This window comes from Staurois parvus, unplaced genomic scaffold (genome assembly GCF_062004578.1).
Source record: "Staurois parvus isolate SC_StPar_1 unplaced genomic scaffold, SC_StPar_1.0 ptg001470l, whole genome shotgun sequence".
In the NCBI taxonomy this organism is placed as follows: domain Eukaryota; kingdom Metazoa; phylum Chordata; class Amphibia; order Anura; family Ranidae; genus Staurois; species Staurois parvus.
Window position 1 is genome coordinate 443,257 of NW_028319266.1, and position 15,033 is coordinate 458,289.

Below are 15,033 nucleotides of genomic sequence, written 5' to 3' on the forward strand. Positions count from 1 at the left end.
AATAAGAAAACATGTTAAAAATCAGAGACTAATCAACACAAAGGGCATAGTGTGTGTGTGGGGGGGGGGGGGGCACAGTACAGGGGGGGTCAGAAGGGCCCAATACTGGGATCAGGAGGGCACAGTATAGGTTCTGGGATGATGTCCATCCTGGGACAGATTAGTAAAAAGCGTGACTGTCCCAGCAAATCCAGGACAGTTGGCAAGTATGAAGTAATACAAGATTATCATGGGGTTCCCAATGCCCCTGGGGTCCCTGGCCAGTGCCCAGAGGCACAGTACAGATGGGGTCAGATGGGCCCAATGCTGGGATCAGGAGGGCACAGTACAGGTTCTGGGATGCTGCACAGGCCATGCAGGGACAGATTAGTAAAAAGCGTGACTGTCCCAGCAAATCCGGGACAGTTGGCAAGTATGAAGTAATGTTAGATTATCATGGGGTGCCCATGCACCTGGAGCCCCTGGCCAGTACCCAGAGGCACAGTACAGGGGGGGTCTGACGGGCCCAATGCTGGGATCAGGAGGGGACACAGTACAGGTTCTGGGATGCTGCCCAGGCCATCCAGGGACAAATTAGTAGGGCACAGTACATTGGGGGCACAGTACAGGGAGGGGGGTCAGAAAGGCCCAGTGCTGGGATCAGGAGGGCACAGTACAGGTTCTGGGATGCTGCTCAGGCCATCCAGGGACAGATTAGTAAAAAGCGTGACTGTCCCAGCAAATCCGGGACAGTTGGCAAGTATGAAGTAATGCAAGATTATCATGGGGCCCCCATGCACCTGGGGCCCCTGGCCAGTGCCGAGCGGCACAGTACAGGGAGGGGGTCAGAAGGGCCCAATACTGTGATCAGGAGGGGGTACAGTACAGGTTCTGGGATGCTGGTCAGGCCATGCAGGGACAGATTAGTAAAAAGCGTGACTGTCCCAGCAAATCCGGGACAGTTGGCAAGTATGACGTAATGCAAGATTATCATGGGTCCCCCATGCACCTGGGGCCCCTGGCCAGTACCCAGAGGCACAGAACGGGGGGGGTCAGAAGGGCCCAATACTGTGATCAGGAGGGGGTACAGTACAGGTTCTGGGATGCTGCACAGGCCATGCAGGGACAGATTAGTAAAAAGTGTGACTGTCCCAGCAAATTCGGGACAGTTGGCAAGTATGAAGTAATACAAGATTATCATGGGGCGCCCATGCACCTGGGGCCCCTGGCCAGTTCCCAGGGTGGCCATGCATTAAGACAGCTCTGGATTGGGGATACAACATGTGCAGAATTTTAACCAGCTGAGTGAAGAGCAGTGTTTTTGAGCAGCAGGAAAGCATGGCAGTAATAACTGACACATCGGCATTCTCTAAAATATTCCATCCTTTCCCTTTGAAAGAAAACGAAGCCCAGCTTGCCATTCGGGCCGTCTATCTTTGTAGGAACAATGTGACACCTTTCTTTCACACTTCCCTAATTCTGGCCGTCTCCCAGTATATCATGAAGACGGCTGACACGGGAAGTGTGATAAGGAAAATCTCTCCAGGCGTATCTGTTTTTTTTCTTTCTCTCTCTCTCTCTCTCTGTCTCTCTCTCTCTCTCTCTCTCTCTCTCCCTCTCTCTCTCTCTCGTGGTCACACATGGTAAGTTCACATTTGCAAAGTCAAAAGCGAGCAAATTGCTCTTCTCCCTCCTCTTCCTCGCGGGTCACAGGCAGTTCTGCGGCGAAAGCCGCTCATTTCCACCAAGGCTGCTCGGAATATAAAAATATTTACTGGAAGAGAAGGTTTTAATAGGAGAACCGAACTAACAACCTGGAAAGAGGCACTACGAAAAAAAAGAAAAAAAATCTGCTCGTCAGTATTCCGATGGCGTGCGCCGGCGTGCCACTGTCTTTGTATATCATTAGCAGGGCAGCGGTGTTCTCCGCACTTAATGGGAGAGCTCAGTCAGAAACTTTAATCCCCATGGTGCGTTTAATTGTCCTGGCTCAGTTTTTCACCTGAGTGTCCCCTTTTTAACCCTTGCGCGTTCCGTCTCTGGCAGCTGAATGAAATAAATGTCTTCGGGGGATGAAAGTCTTTAGTTCTCCTTTCTGTTTTTGATGTAAGAACATTTGAGAACAGCGTGGAAATGGATTAGATTTTTTTTTTCTTTTTTTTAATTTTTGAACAGGCAGCGTCAGCCTTTGCCTGAAGGATTCATTTTTCTAGGAGGGTGCATAAGCAAGATGTACTCAATTATTTTTCCTTTTTATTTTCAGTATGGCTGTTATCCGCCACTGGTGGGGAGTTTAATTAATCTGCTGTTGGCGGCGGCTATCAGGATACAGGGAACGATTGCGATAGGTGGGGAAAGGTTGGCGCCTAACCCTTGGGGTACTTGTAATGGGTACCTTATTTCAGGTACTTATATAGAGCTGCAGCGCTTTACATATATATTGTACATTCACATCAGTCCCCAACCCTCAAGAGGCGTACAATCTAAGGTCCCTAACCCACATTTATACTGTACATACACGTACTAGGGCCAATTTAGACAGGAGCCAATTAACCTACCAGCATGTCTTTAGAGTGTGGGAGGAAACCCACACAGGCACAGGGAGAACATGCAAACTCCAGGAAGGTGGTGCCGTGGTTGGGATTTGAACCAACGACCCTAGTGCTGCCAGGCGGAAGTGCTAACCATTTAGCCACTGTGCTACCCATACCTTGCTTTTTGATGACAAGCCTACTGTCACCCCCTGAAAAACAGCACTTAGGCCAGGGGAAGCGAGGACCGGTGCTCATGTTCTTATATTCCTTTGTTGTCCAGTGTGGCGGCTGGGGCATGTCCTTGGCCATGCTCTGCTGCCCCTGGCCATGCTCTGCTGCCCTTGGCCATGCTCTGCTTCCTAGATCACTGGACTGACTGGCTGGGCCACAGCATAATTGGTTGCTGTGAAGGGGCAGTGACAAAAATGGCCACTTTAGGCAGCAAGTAACCTAGGACTTTGATTGACCCAGCCACCTACACCCTAGCAACCATTGACCCATAGCTGTACAATGTCAAGGTTGGTTCAGAACTGCTTTCCTCTAAGTAAGAGTCAATGGGAATGCAAAACAACCTGATGCCACTTAAAAGAGGGTCCCCTGCTGGTCAGATGAGGGACAACTTCAGGTCAGAAGAGGATCAACTGCAGGTCAGAAGAGGGACAATGTCAGGTTAGAAATGGATCAACTGCAGGCCTGCAAAGGGTCAACTGCTGGTCAAAAGAAGGGTGAATGTAAGTCAGAAGTATATCATCCACAGGGCAGAAGAGGGTCAAATTCAGGCCAGAAGAGCAGGAACTGCAAGTAAAAAGAGGGTGGAAGGGCAAAAATGGCCGCTTCAGGTGGCAATTAACCTAGGAGCTTGTGTGGCCCAGCCGCCTGCACCCTAGCCACCAATGACATATAGCTACACAGTGTCATTGGTTGCTAGGCTGGTTGAGAGCTGCTTTTATCTCAGTACGAATCAATGGAAGTGCAAAACAACCTGATGCCGCTTGGAAGAGGGTCATGTGCAGGTCAGACGAGGAACAACTACAGGTTAGAAGAGGATCAACTGCAGGTTAGAAGAGGATCAACTGCAGGTCAGAACAGGGACAATGTCAGGTTAGAAATGGATCAACTGCAGGCCAGCAAAGGGTCAACTGCTAGTCAAAAGAAGGGTGATTGTAAGTCAGAAGTAGATCAAATGCAGGGCAGAAGAGGGTCATATTCAGCCCAGAAGAGCGTGAACTGCAAGTAAAAAGAGGGTTAAAATGGCCACCTTAGGTGGCAATTAACCTAGGACATGGTGTGGCCCAGCTGCCTGTACCCTAGCAACCAATGATCCATAGCTGTACCCGGAACCAGTCTGCCCATTCTTCTCGGCCACTTAATTAGGTCCACCTTGTTAGTGTCAAGAAAGTCTCCCCAACACCATTCCACCACCACCACCAGCCTGAACCATTGATAAAAGGCAGGATGGATCCACCACACCATTCCACCACCACCACCACCAGCCTGAACCGTTGATACAAGGCAGGATGGATCCACCACACCATTCCACCACCAGTCTGAACCATTGATACAAGGCAGGGTGGATCGACCACACCATTCCACCACCAGCACCAGCCTGAACTATTGATACAAGGCAGGATGGATCCACCACACCATTCCACCACCAGTCTGAACCATTGATACAAGGCAGGGTGGATCGACCACACCATTCCACCACCACCACCAGCCTGAACCATTGATACAAGGCAGGATGGATCCACCACACCATTCCACCACCAGTCTGAACCATTGATACAAGGCAGGGTGGATCGACCACACCATTCCACCACCACCACCAGCCTGAACCATTGATACAAGGCAGGATGGATCCATCACACCATTCCACCACCACCACCAGCCTGAACCATTGATACAAGGCAGGATGGATCCATGCTTTCATGTTGTTTATGCAAAATTCTGACCCTACCATCTGAATGTCACAGCAAGCAGTCTGCCCATTCTCCTCTGACCTTTGACATCAGCAAAGCATTTTGCTCCACACAACTGCTGCTCACTGGATTTTTTCCTTTTTTTTGAACCATGAGATGGTTGTGAATGAAAATCAGCAGTTTTTGAAATACTCAGAGCAGCTTGTCTGGCACCAACAACCATGCCACGTTCAAAGTCACTTATATCCCCTTTCTTTTCTATTTTGATGCTCGGTTTGAACTTCAGCAAGTTGGCTTCACCACATCTAGATGCCTAAATGCATTGAGTTGCTGCCATGTGATTGGCTGGTTATCAATTTGTGTTACCAAGCAATTGAACAGGTGGACCTAATAAAGTGGCCGGTGGGTGTATATGAACATTATTCAATACATGAGAATTTGCATATATAAAAATATTGTAGAGCATACTCTGTAATTCTTACAACTCCAGTTGAACTTTATCCCACCTCTGTGGACACCCTCATGCATGATGTGGATTGTAAAACCGGGGCAGCAAGGAGCCCGTAGCATGTTGTGTAAGATGCTGATATGACACCCAGACAGGAGTTTCCTTGATCTCTACGGAGAATTCTGAGCGAGGTAAATGTCAAACATAACCCTCTCCTGATATAAACATCTACCTGCACCGTGCGGCCTAATCCCGATGTGACGGTTAAATGTCACTCTCTTGTCTGTATCATCATATTTGAAGCTGGCAGTGTAATTAGGATGGTAATACCATAAATAAATTGAAAAATTGCTGCTCTTTTTATGCTTTCTCTGCACGTATTATGCAGGAAGTTGGTTCACTCACCTAGTCTATAACAACCATTCTCAACCAAGGTTCTGTGGACTCCTGATGTTCCTCCAGAGGTTGCTAGGGGTTCCTTGTAGTTGGTTGACTTCCGATTCCATGGTGCCTATATAGTTCTAAGGCCAATGACTCCTGATGTTCCTCTAGAGCTTGCTAGGAGCTCCTTGTAGTTGGTTGACTTCCTATTTGATAGTGCCTACATAGTTCTAGGGCCAATGACTCCTGATGTTCCTCCAGACGTTGCTAGGGGTTCCCTGTAGTTCATTGACTTCCTATTCGATAGTGGCTACATAGTTCTAGGGCCAATGACTCCTGATGTTCCTCCAGAGGTTGAAAGGGGTTCCTTGTAGTTGGTTGACTTCCTATTCGTAGTGCCTACATAGTTCTAGGGCCAATGACTCCTGATGTTCCTCCAGAGGTTGCTAGGGGTTCCTTGTAGTTGGTTGACTTCCTATTCGATAGTGCCTACATAGTTCTAGGGCCAATGACTCCTGATGTTCCTCCAGAGGTTGCTAGGGGTTCCTTGTAGTTGGTTGTCAGGAGTCATGTTCCTCCAGACATTGCTAGGGGTTCCTTGTAGTTGGTTGACTTCCGATTCGATGGTGCCTACATAGTTCTAGGGCCAATGACTCCTGATGTTCCTCCAGAGGTTGCTAGGGGTTCCTTGTAGTTGGTTGACTTCCGATTCCATGGTGCCTATATAGTTCTAAGGCCAATGACTCCTGATGTTCCTCCAGAGGTTGCTAGGAGTTCCTTGTAGTTGGTTGACTTCCTATTTGATGGTGCCTACATAGTTCTAGGGCCAATGACTCCTGATGTTCCTCCAGAGGTTGCTAGGGGTGCCTTGTAGTTGGTTGACTTCCTATTCGATAGTGCCTCTATAGTTCTAGGGCCAATGACTCCTGATGTTCCTCCAGAGGTTGCTAGGGGTTCCCTGTAGTTCGTTGACTTCCTATTCGTAGTGCCTACAAAGTTCTAGGGCCAATGACTCCTGATGTTCCTCCAGAGGTTGCTAGGGGTTCCTTGTAGTTGGTTGACTTCCTTTTCGATGGTGCCTACATAGTTCATAGGCCAATGCCACTAGGCAAAGCCATCAATAATGTTTTGAGCTGTCTTTAGGTGTGGCATTCTGATCATCACTGTATGGGCTCATGTACACTGCAGCTAATAAACTCATGTTTAGGAACTGTTCAGCGTTTTTTTTTTCAGCAGCCCCTAAACTCACCCTAATGTTCTCCTATGTGTCCATGTACACATTTTCATTTACAGTTGTTTACAGGCATTTGAGTTTACAGTCGTTTTTTTGAACGCAGAAAACTTGCGTTCAGCAGTTGATTTCAGTGTTTCGAACGCAAAACGCTTGTAAACGTGGCAAGTTGTGTTTATAAGCATTTGCGTTTGAAAAAATTTTTTAAGTTCCCCATGCTGTTCAGAACCTTTTTTCATCATGAAAAATGTGTGCAAGCATTTCCAAGGCACTCAAATGGACAAAACACTGAACACAGGATGTTCCTACTAAGCTTGTCACATATTGTAATGACCAATTCACAGCTCAGACCTCTCCCACCCTTGGAAACAAAAGATATGTTAATGACCATTCACACCTGAAATTCCTCCTGAAGACCCCTGCCAGGTGACCTTAATGACTCCCTCCACCAGACACCTTTCCCACCCTTGGAAACAAAAGAAATGTTAATGAGCAACTCACACCTAAGCTAATCTCAACACATACTGCTGTCTCTGCTTCTACTCTCTGTATTTCTCTGAAACCGTCTGAAATAGTTAATAATTTACCACTTTTCAGTGCATTCTGGGCATTTGGGAGGTTCTCCTGTGCTTATCTTTAAAAAACGATTCTAAATGCGCATAAACATGGTATGCAAGCGCGGCTAAACAGATGTTTTTTAACCTACGCTTTCCGGCAGTCAGTTTCCATCGTTCAGAAGTGTCCCGTGTATATGGGGTCTAAGGGTTGCATTCTTCCTCCTGACCACCAACATAAGGGGCATTTTTCCATTTGTCCCCCAATGAATTGGATTTTGAAAGGGTTCTCAAAAACCTGAAAATTACTTCAGGAGTTCCTCCGGGATAAAAAGATGGACAAAGGTTAGTCTACGATAAATTAAAAATCTATTCTGTGCAGACAGAGCCAGTCCACATGGAAGAAAAATATATTTTAAAAATATTCTTCCCAAATATATTGCCACATATTTGAAATACTACACTTTTGGCCGTATTCAATATATTAAAATATAAATAAATATATATATATACAGTATCTCCTAGAAGTGAGTCCCCCCCTCACATTTTTATAAATATTTGATTCTCTCTTTTCATGTGACAACACTGAAGAAATGACACTTTGCTACAATGTGACGTAGTCAGTGTACAGCTTGTATAACATGGAAATTTGCTGTCCCCTCAAAATAACTCAACACACCGCCATTAATGTCTGATGTAAAGGAGGACTCTGATGGGGACCCTGAAGTAAGGGAGGGCTCTAATGGGGATCCTGATGTTAGGGGGCTCTGATGGGGACCCTGATGTAAGGGGAACTCTGATGGGGACCCTGATGTAAGGGGGGCTCTGATGGGGACCCTGATGTAAGGGGGACTCTGGTGGAGACCCTGGTGGGGACTCTGATGGGGACTCCGATGTAAGAGGGACTCTGCTGGGGACCCTGATGTGAAGGGGGACTCTGATGGGGACCCTGATATAAGGGGGACTCTGATGGGGACCCTGATGTGAAGGGGGACTCTGATGGGTACCCTGATGTAAGGGGGACTCTGATGGGGACCCTGCTGTATGGGAGGACTCTGCTGGGAACCCAGATGTAAGGGGAGAGTCTGATGGGGACCCTGATGTAAGGGGGACTCTGATGGAGACCCTGATGGGGACCCTGATGTAAGGGGGACTCTGGTGGGGACCCTGATGTAAGGGGGACTCTGATGGGGACCCTGATGTAAGGGGGACTCTGATGGGGACTCTGATATAAGGGGGACTCTGATGGGTACTTGATGTAAGGGGCACTCTGCTGGGGACCCTGCTGTATGGGAGGACTCTGCTGGGAACCCAGATGTAAGGGGAGAGTCTGATGGAGACCCTGATGTAAGGGGACTCTGATGGAGACCCTGATGGGGACCCCGATGTAAGGGGGACTCTGCTGGGGACCCTGATGTGAAGGGGGACTCTGATAGGGACCCTGATATAAGGGGGACTCTGATGGGTACCCTGATGTAAGGGGGAATCTGCTGGGAACCTTACTGTATGGGAGGACTCTGCTGGGAACCCATATGTAAAGGGAGAGTCTGATGGGGACCCTGATGTAAGGAAGGACTCTGATGCTGATAATAATAATTTAAGGGGGGCTAGAAGGGAACTCTGATGTAAGGGGAGACTTTAATAAGGATGGGGGGATTCCCAGGGCAGATGAAGGAGGGGGGGGGGAGCTCTGGTGAAGACACTGATGTAAGGGGAACGGTGATGCGAGGGGGGGATTCCTAAGGCAAACACAGATGTGGGGGGCTTCTAACAGGGACACTGATGTAAGGGGGGCTATGATGTTAACTCTGATGTAATGGGGCCACTGGTGGGAACTCTGATATAAGGGGTGACTTTGATTTGTTTTGCTGAACTTCTTTATCTATTTGCTTATCATGCTTATTCACTGATTTTTTTTTTTTAGTTTGGAGACCCCCTTTCAGGGGCGGAGTGACAACTCATGGGGCCCCCAGGCAATAGGGGATCATGGGGCCCCTGTGTCCTTGCCCAAACTCAAAAAAGCCTTTGAAAAAGGTACCAGGGGCATCTCATGGGGCCCCCTACTGACCCCGGGCCCTCGGGCAGTGCCCGAGTTTCCAAATGGTCGGTCTGCCCCATTATAGATTAATAAACATGCTGCATTCGATGATCGGCTCGTCCTGTCTGAATTACCCTCTTGTGATTGGTTGTGTTCTGGACTGTGGTGGTAGCAAAGCTTTGTGAAGGGAAACGCTAATGAAAATGAAGCCGTACAGTTTATTGTTTCCTGGCTAACGGTTGTGTACTCTGTTCTGTCTCCTTGCAGACATTGATGAATGTGCCGCCAAAATGCATTACTGCCAAGCCAACACCGTGTGTGTCAATTTACCCGGATCTTACCGCTGCGACTGCGTCTCGGGATACACCCGAGTGGACGACTTCTCCTGCACAGGTAAGAGGAAAGGTCACAAGTAGTGTGCTGGAGGAAATTGGTGGAAGTATTCTTTGTGGAGGAGGGAAAAGTCTTTTTCGTTCTTAGTATTTAAAGTGTAACTGAACCCCGGACCCCGCATTCACTATATCCGCTCTCCCCGGACCCCACATTCACTATATCCGCTCTCCCCGGACCCTGCATTCACTATATCCGCTCTCCCCGGACCCCGCATTCACTATATCCGCTCTCCCCGGACCCCGCATTCACTATATCCGCTCTCCCCGGACCCCGCATTCACTATATCCGCTCTCCCCGGACCCCGCATTCACTATATCCGCTCTCCCCGGACCCCGCATTCACTATATCCGCTCTCCCCGGACCCCGCATTCACTATATCCGCTCTCCCCGGACCCCGCATTCACTATATCCGCTCTCCCCGGACCCAGCATTCACTATATCCGCTCTCCCCGGATCCTGCATTCATTATATTCGCTCTCCCCGGACCCAGCATTCACTATATCCGCTCTCCCCGGACCCCGCATTCACTATATCCGCTCTCCCCGGACCCCGCATTCACTATATCCGCTCTCCCCGGACCCCGCATTCACTATATCCGCTCTCCCCGGACCCCGCATTCACTATATCCGCTCTCCCCAGACCCCGCATTCACTATATCCGCTCTCCCCGGACCCTGCATTCACTATATCCGCTCTCCCCAGACCCCGCATTCACTATATCCGCTCTCCCAGGACTCCGCATTCACTATATCCGCTCTCCCCAGACCCCGCATTCACTATATCCGCTCTCCCAGGACTCCGCATTCACTATATCCGCTCTCCCCGGACCCTGCATTCACTATATCCGCTCTCCCCAGACCCCGCATTCACTATATCCGCTCTCCCAGGACTCCGCATTCACTATATCCGCTCTCCCCGGACACTGCATTCACTATATCCGCTCTCCCAGGACTCCGCATTCACTATATCCGCTCTCCCCGGACCCCGCATTCACTATACCCGCTCTCCCCAGACCCCGCTTTCACTATATCCGGTCTCCCCGGACCCCGCATTCACTATATCCGCTCTCCCCGGACACTACGTTCACTATATTCGGTCTCCCCAGACCCTGCATTCACTATATCTGCTCTCCCCGGACCCCGCATTCACTATATCCGCTCTCCCCGGACCCCGCATTCACTATATCCGTTCTCCCCAGACCCTGCATTCACTATATCCGGTCTCCCCGGACCCCACATTCACTATATCCGGTCTCTCCGGACCCTGCATTCACTATATCCGCTCTCCCTGGACCCCGCATTCACTATATCCGCTCTCCCCGGACCCCGCATTCACTATATCCGCTCTCCCCGGACCCCGCATTCACTATATCCGCTCTCCCTGGACCCCACATTCACTATATCCGCTCTCCCCGGACACTACGTTCACTATATCCGGTCTCTCCGGACCCCGCATTCACTATATCCGCTCTCCCCAGACCCCGCATTCACTATATCCGCTCTCCCTGGACCCCGCATTCACTATATCCGCTCTCCCCGGACACTACGTTCACTATATCTGGTCTCCCCGGACCCTGCATTCACTATATCCGGTTTCCCCGGACCCTGCATTCACTATATCCGGTCTCCCTGGACCCCGCATTCACTATATCCGGTCTCTCCAGACCCCGCATTCACTATATCCGGTCTCCCCGGACCCTGCATTCACTATATCCGCTCTCCCCGGACCCAGCATTCACTATATCCGCTGTCCCCGGACCCTGCATTCACTATATCCGCTCTCCCCGGACCCCGCATTCACTATATCCGCTCTCCCCGGACCCCGCATTCACTATATCCGCTCTCCCCGGACCCCGCATTCACTATATCCGCTCTCCCCAGACCCCGCATTCACTATATCCGCTCTCCCCGGACCCTGCATTCACTATATCCGCTCTCCCCAGACCCCGCATTCACTATATCCGCTCTCCCAGGACTCCGCATTCACTATATCCGCTCTCCCCGGACCCTGCATTCACTATATCCGCTCTCCCCAGACCCCGCATTCACTATATCCGCTCTCCCAGGACTCCGCATTCACTATATCCGCTCTCCCCGGACACTGCATTCACTATATCCGCTCTCCCAGGACTCCGCATTCACTATATCCGCTCTCCCCGGACCCCGCATTCACTATACCCGCTCTCCCCAGACCCCGCTTTCACTATATCCGGTCTCCCCGGACCCCGCATTCACTATATCCGCTCTCCCCGGACACTACGTTCACTATATTCGGTCTCCCCAGACCCTGCATTCACTATATCTGCTCTCCCCGGACCCCGCATTCACTATATCCGCTCTCCCCGGACCCCGCATTCACTATATCCGTTCTCCCCAGACCCTGCATTCACTATATCCGGTCTCCCCGGACCCCACATTCACTATATCCGGTCTCTCCGGACCCTGCATTCACTATATCCGCTCTCCCCGGACCCCGCATTCACTATATCCGCTCTCCCCGGACCCCGCATTCACTATATCCGGTCTCCCCGGACCCCGCATTCACTATATCCGCTCTCCCCGGACCCCGCATTCACTATATCCGCTCTCCCTGGACCCCACATTCACTATATCCGCTCTCCCCGGACACTACGTTCACTATATCCGGTCTCTCCGGACCCTGCATTCACTATATCCGCTCTCCCCAGACCCCGCATTCACTATATCCGCTCTCCCTGGACCCCGCATTCACTATATCCGCTCTCCCCGGACACTACGTTCACTATATCTGGTCTCCCCGGACCCTGCATTCACTATATCCGGTTTCCCCGGACCCTGCATTCACTATATCCGGTCTCCCTGGACCCCGCATTCACTATATCCGGTCTCTCCAGACCCCGCATTCACTATATCCGGTCTCCCCGGACCCTGCATTCACTATATCCGCTCTCCCCGGACCCAGCATTCACTATATCCGCTGTCCCCGGACCCTGCATTCACTATATCCGCTCTCCCCGGACCCCGCATTCACTATATCCGCTCTCCCCGGACCCCGCATTCACTATATCTGCTCTCCCCGGACCCCGCATTCACTATATCCACTCTCCCCCCCGGACCCCGCATTCACTATATCCGGTCTCCCCAGACCCCGCATTCACTATATCCGGTCTCCCCAGACCCCGCATTCACTATATCCGGTCTCCCCGGACCCCGCATTCACTATATCCGGTCTCCCCGGACCCCGCATTCACTATATCCGGTCTCTCCGGACCCCGCATACAATAAATGGGCAATTGACAATATGTGGACAACAAGCCAGCACTTGTAACAATATGCAGATGATAAATGGTGACAATATGCATACAATAAATGGGCAGTCGTGATAATACGTGGACAGCAAGAAGCAATTATGACAACATGTGTACAATACAGGAGCAATGGTGACATTATGTGGTCCACAAATGTCTATAATGACAACGTGTGGACAACAAACAAGCAATTATGACTATAGGTATGCAATAAAAGGGAAATTAAGACAATATGTGGATAATAAATGGACAGGTGTGGAAATATGTGGACAGTAAATGGGCATTTGTGAGCAATAAATAGGCAACTATGGTAATATGTGGACAATACTTGGGCAATTGTGATAATATGCGGACAATAAATGGACAGGCATGGCAATATATGTACAATAAATGGGCAAGTGTAGCAATGTGTGAACGGTAAATGGGCAATTGTGACAATATGCAGGCAATAAGTGGGCAGGTGTGGAAATATGTGGACAATGAATGGGCAAGTCTGACAATATGTGGGCAATAAATCAGAAAGTGTGGCAATATGTGGGCAATAAATCAGAAAGTGTGGCAATATGTGATCAATAAAGGGGAAATTGTGACAATATGCAGACAATAAATGGGCAGGTGTAGAAATATGTGGACAATAAATAGGCAATTGTGACAATATGTTGACAGTAAATGGGCAGATGCAGAAATATGTGGACAATAAATGGGCAATTGTGACAACAATGTGTTGACAATAAATGGGCAGGTGTAGAAATATGTGGACAGTAAATTGGCAATTGAGGCAATATGTGGGCAATAAATGAGTAAGTGTGGAAACCTGTGGACAATAAATGGGCAATTGTGACAATATGTTGACAATAAATGGGCAAATGTAGAAATATGTGGACAATAAATGGGCAATTGTGACAATATGTTGACAATAAATGGGCAGGTGTAGAAATATGTGGACAGTAAATTGGCAATTGAGGAAATATGTGGGCAATAAATGAGTAAGTGTGTAAACCTGTGGACAATACATGGGCAATTGTGACAATATGTTGACAATAAATGGGCAGGTGTAGTAGATATATGTGGACAATAAATGGGCAATTGTGACAATGTGTTGACAATAAATCGGCAGGTGTGGAAACCTGTGGACAATAAATGGGTAATTGTGGCAATGTGTAGGCAATAATTGGGCAAGTGTTGCAACACTTAGACAATAAATTGGAAATTGTCACGATGTGCAGGCAATTGGGGCATAATGTGGGCAATAAGCCGCCAGTTGTCACAATATTATATTAATTATATGACATTTATGGACAGCTTGTACTGTTCTCCATTTCCCTATTGACTTCTACATCCTGTATCTAGCAGAAATGGAAAAAAATTTCCCAAAATGTCGACTTGTCATCAAACTTTCCGTGAAAAGAACACTACCGGTTTTGCTCATCCCTAATTGTTGGGTATTAGAGGGCTTCTTGGACCTTTTGTGACCCTCTTTCTTCCCTCCATGTTCTCCTCTGAAATGGTTTCATCCTCGGAGGGTCGCCCGTTCCCACCTTTTGCGCCAAGCTTGATAAATGATATTGTGATTAGCGAAGCGCTTCGTGAGTCTCTTCATTTTAATTACGTGAAGTCAGATTGAAGCTTTCTGCAGGGAAGGCTGTTTATTGAGCTCTGCGAAGTCTCTGAGGCCCGGCGGTGAGAGAAAACGTACGCGCCGAATGTTTTTCCTTTCCTGATTGTGCATTATTTTGGCTCTCTAACGGCGCTAATGGACTTGATAGTCTGTGGTCACCTCTTTAATTGCCCTTGCGGAGTTATTCCATCTTCTAATCCCAGCTGGTCCGAATGCGAATGATGGAGTTGTGTAGGAGTCAGCAGACAAGATACATTTAGAGGGAATTTGTTGTCTTTTCATTATTTTTCTAGATAAATCTGTATAGCCCAGTGAAGTCTTCGTAGAACAGAAGATATTCACATGCCTCGTTCCATCACATGGGCTTTATCCACCAACAACCAGAACCTGCGATGGCACAAAATCTGAACACCTGAGTGTACAAAAGAAGCCCACTTAAGTGTGTGTCACTAGTCCACCTCCCAAAGAAGCTCTACCCTGACCCCCTGGGGGGCAAGCATACTGACAGGGGCAAGGCTCAACTTGGTCCACCTAGCTCAGGGGTCTCCAAACTTTCCAAAGGATCAGTTTACTGTCCTTCAGGCTTTAAGGGAGCTGGACTTTGGACAGTGGAAATGACCCAATGTCCATGAGAGCGAGCAATGCCCCATTAT

At 49.0% G+C, this 15,033-nt stretch overlaps 1 protein-coding gene across 1 annotated transcript in view; it reads left to right on the plus strand.

The window, feature by feature from the left end:
- NELL1 (neural EGFL like 1) overlaps positions 1 to 15,033 on the plus strand; it is an 846,265-nt gene that overhangs the window by 401,608 nt on the left and 429,624 nt on the right. Inside the window, exon 11 of the mRNA XM_089662420.1 lies at positions 9,352 to 9,477. Coding sequence (XP_089518546.1) covers positions 9,352 to 9,477 — 126 coding nt within the window. The remainder of the gene's footprint in view (positions 1 to 9,351; positions 9,478 to 15,033) is intronic.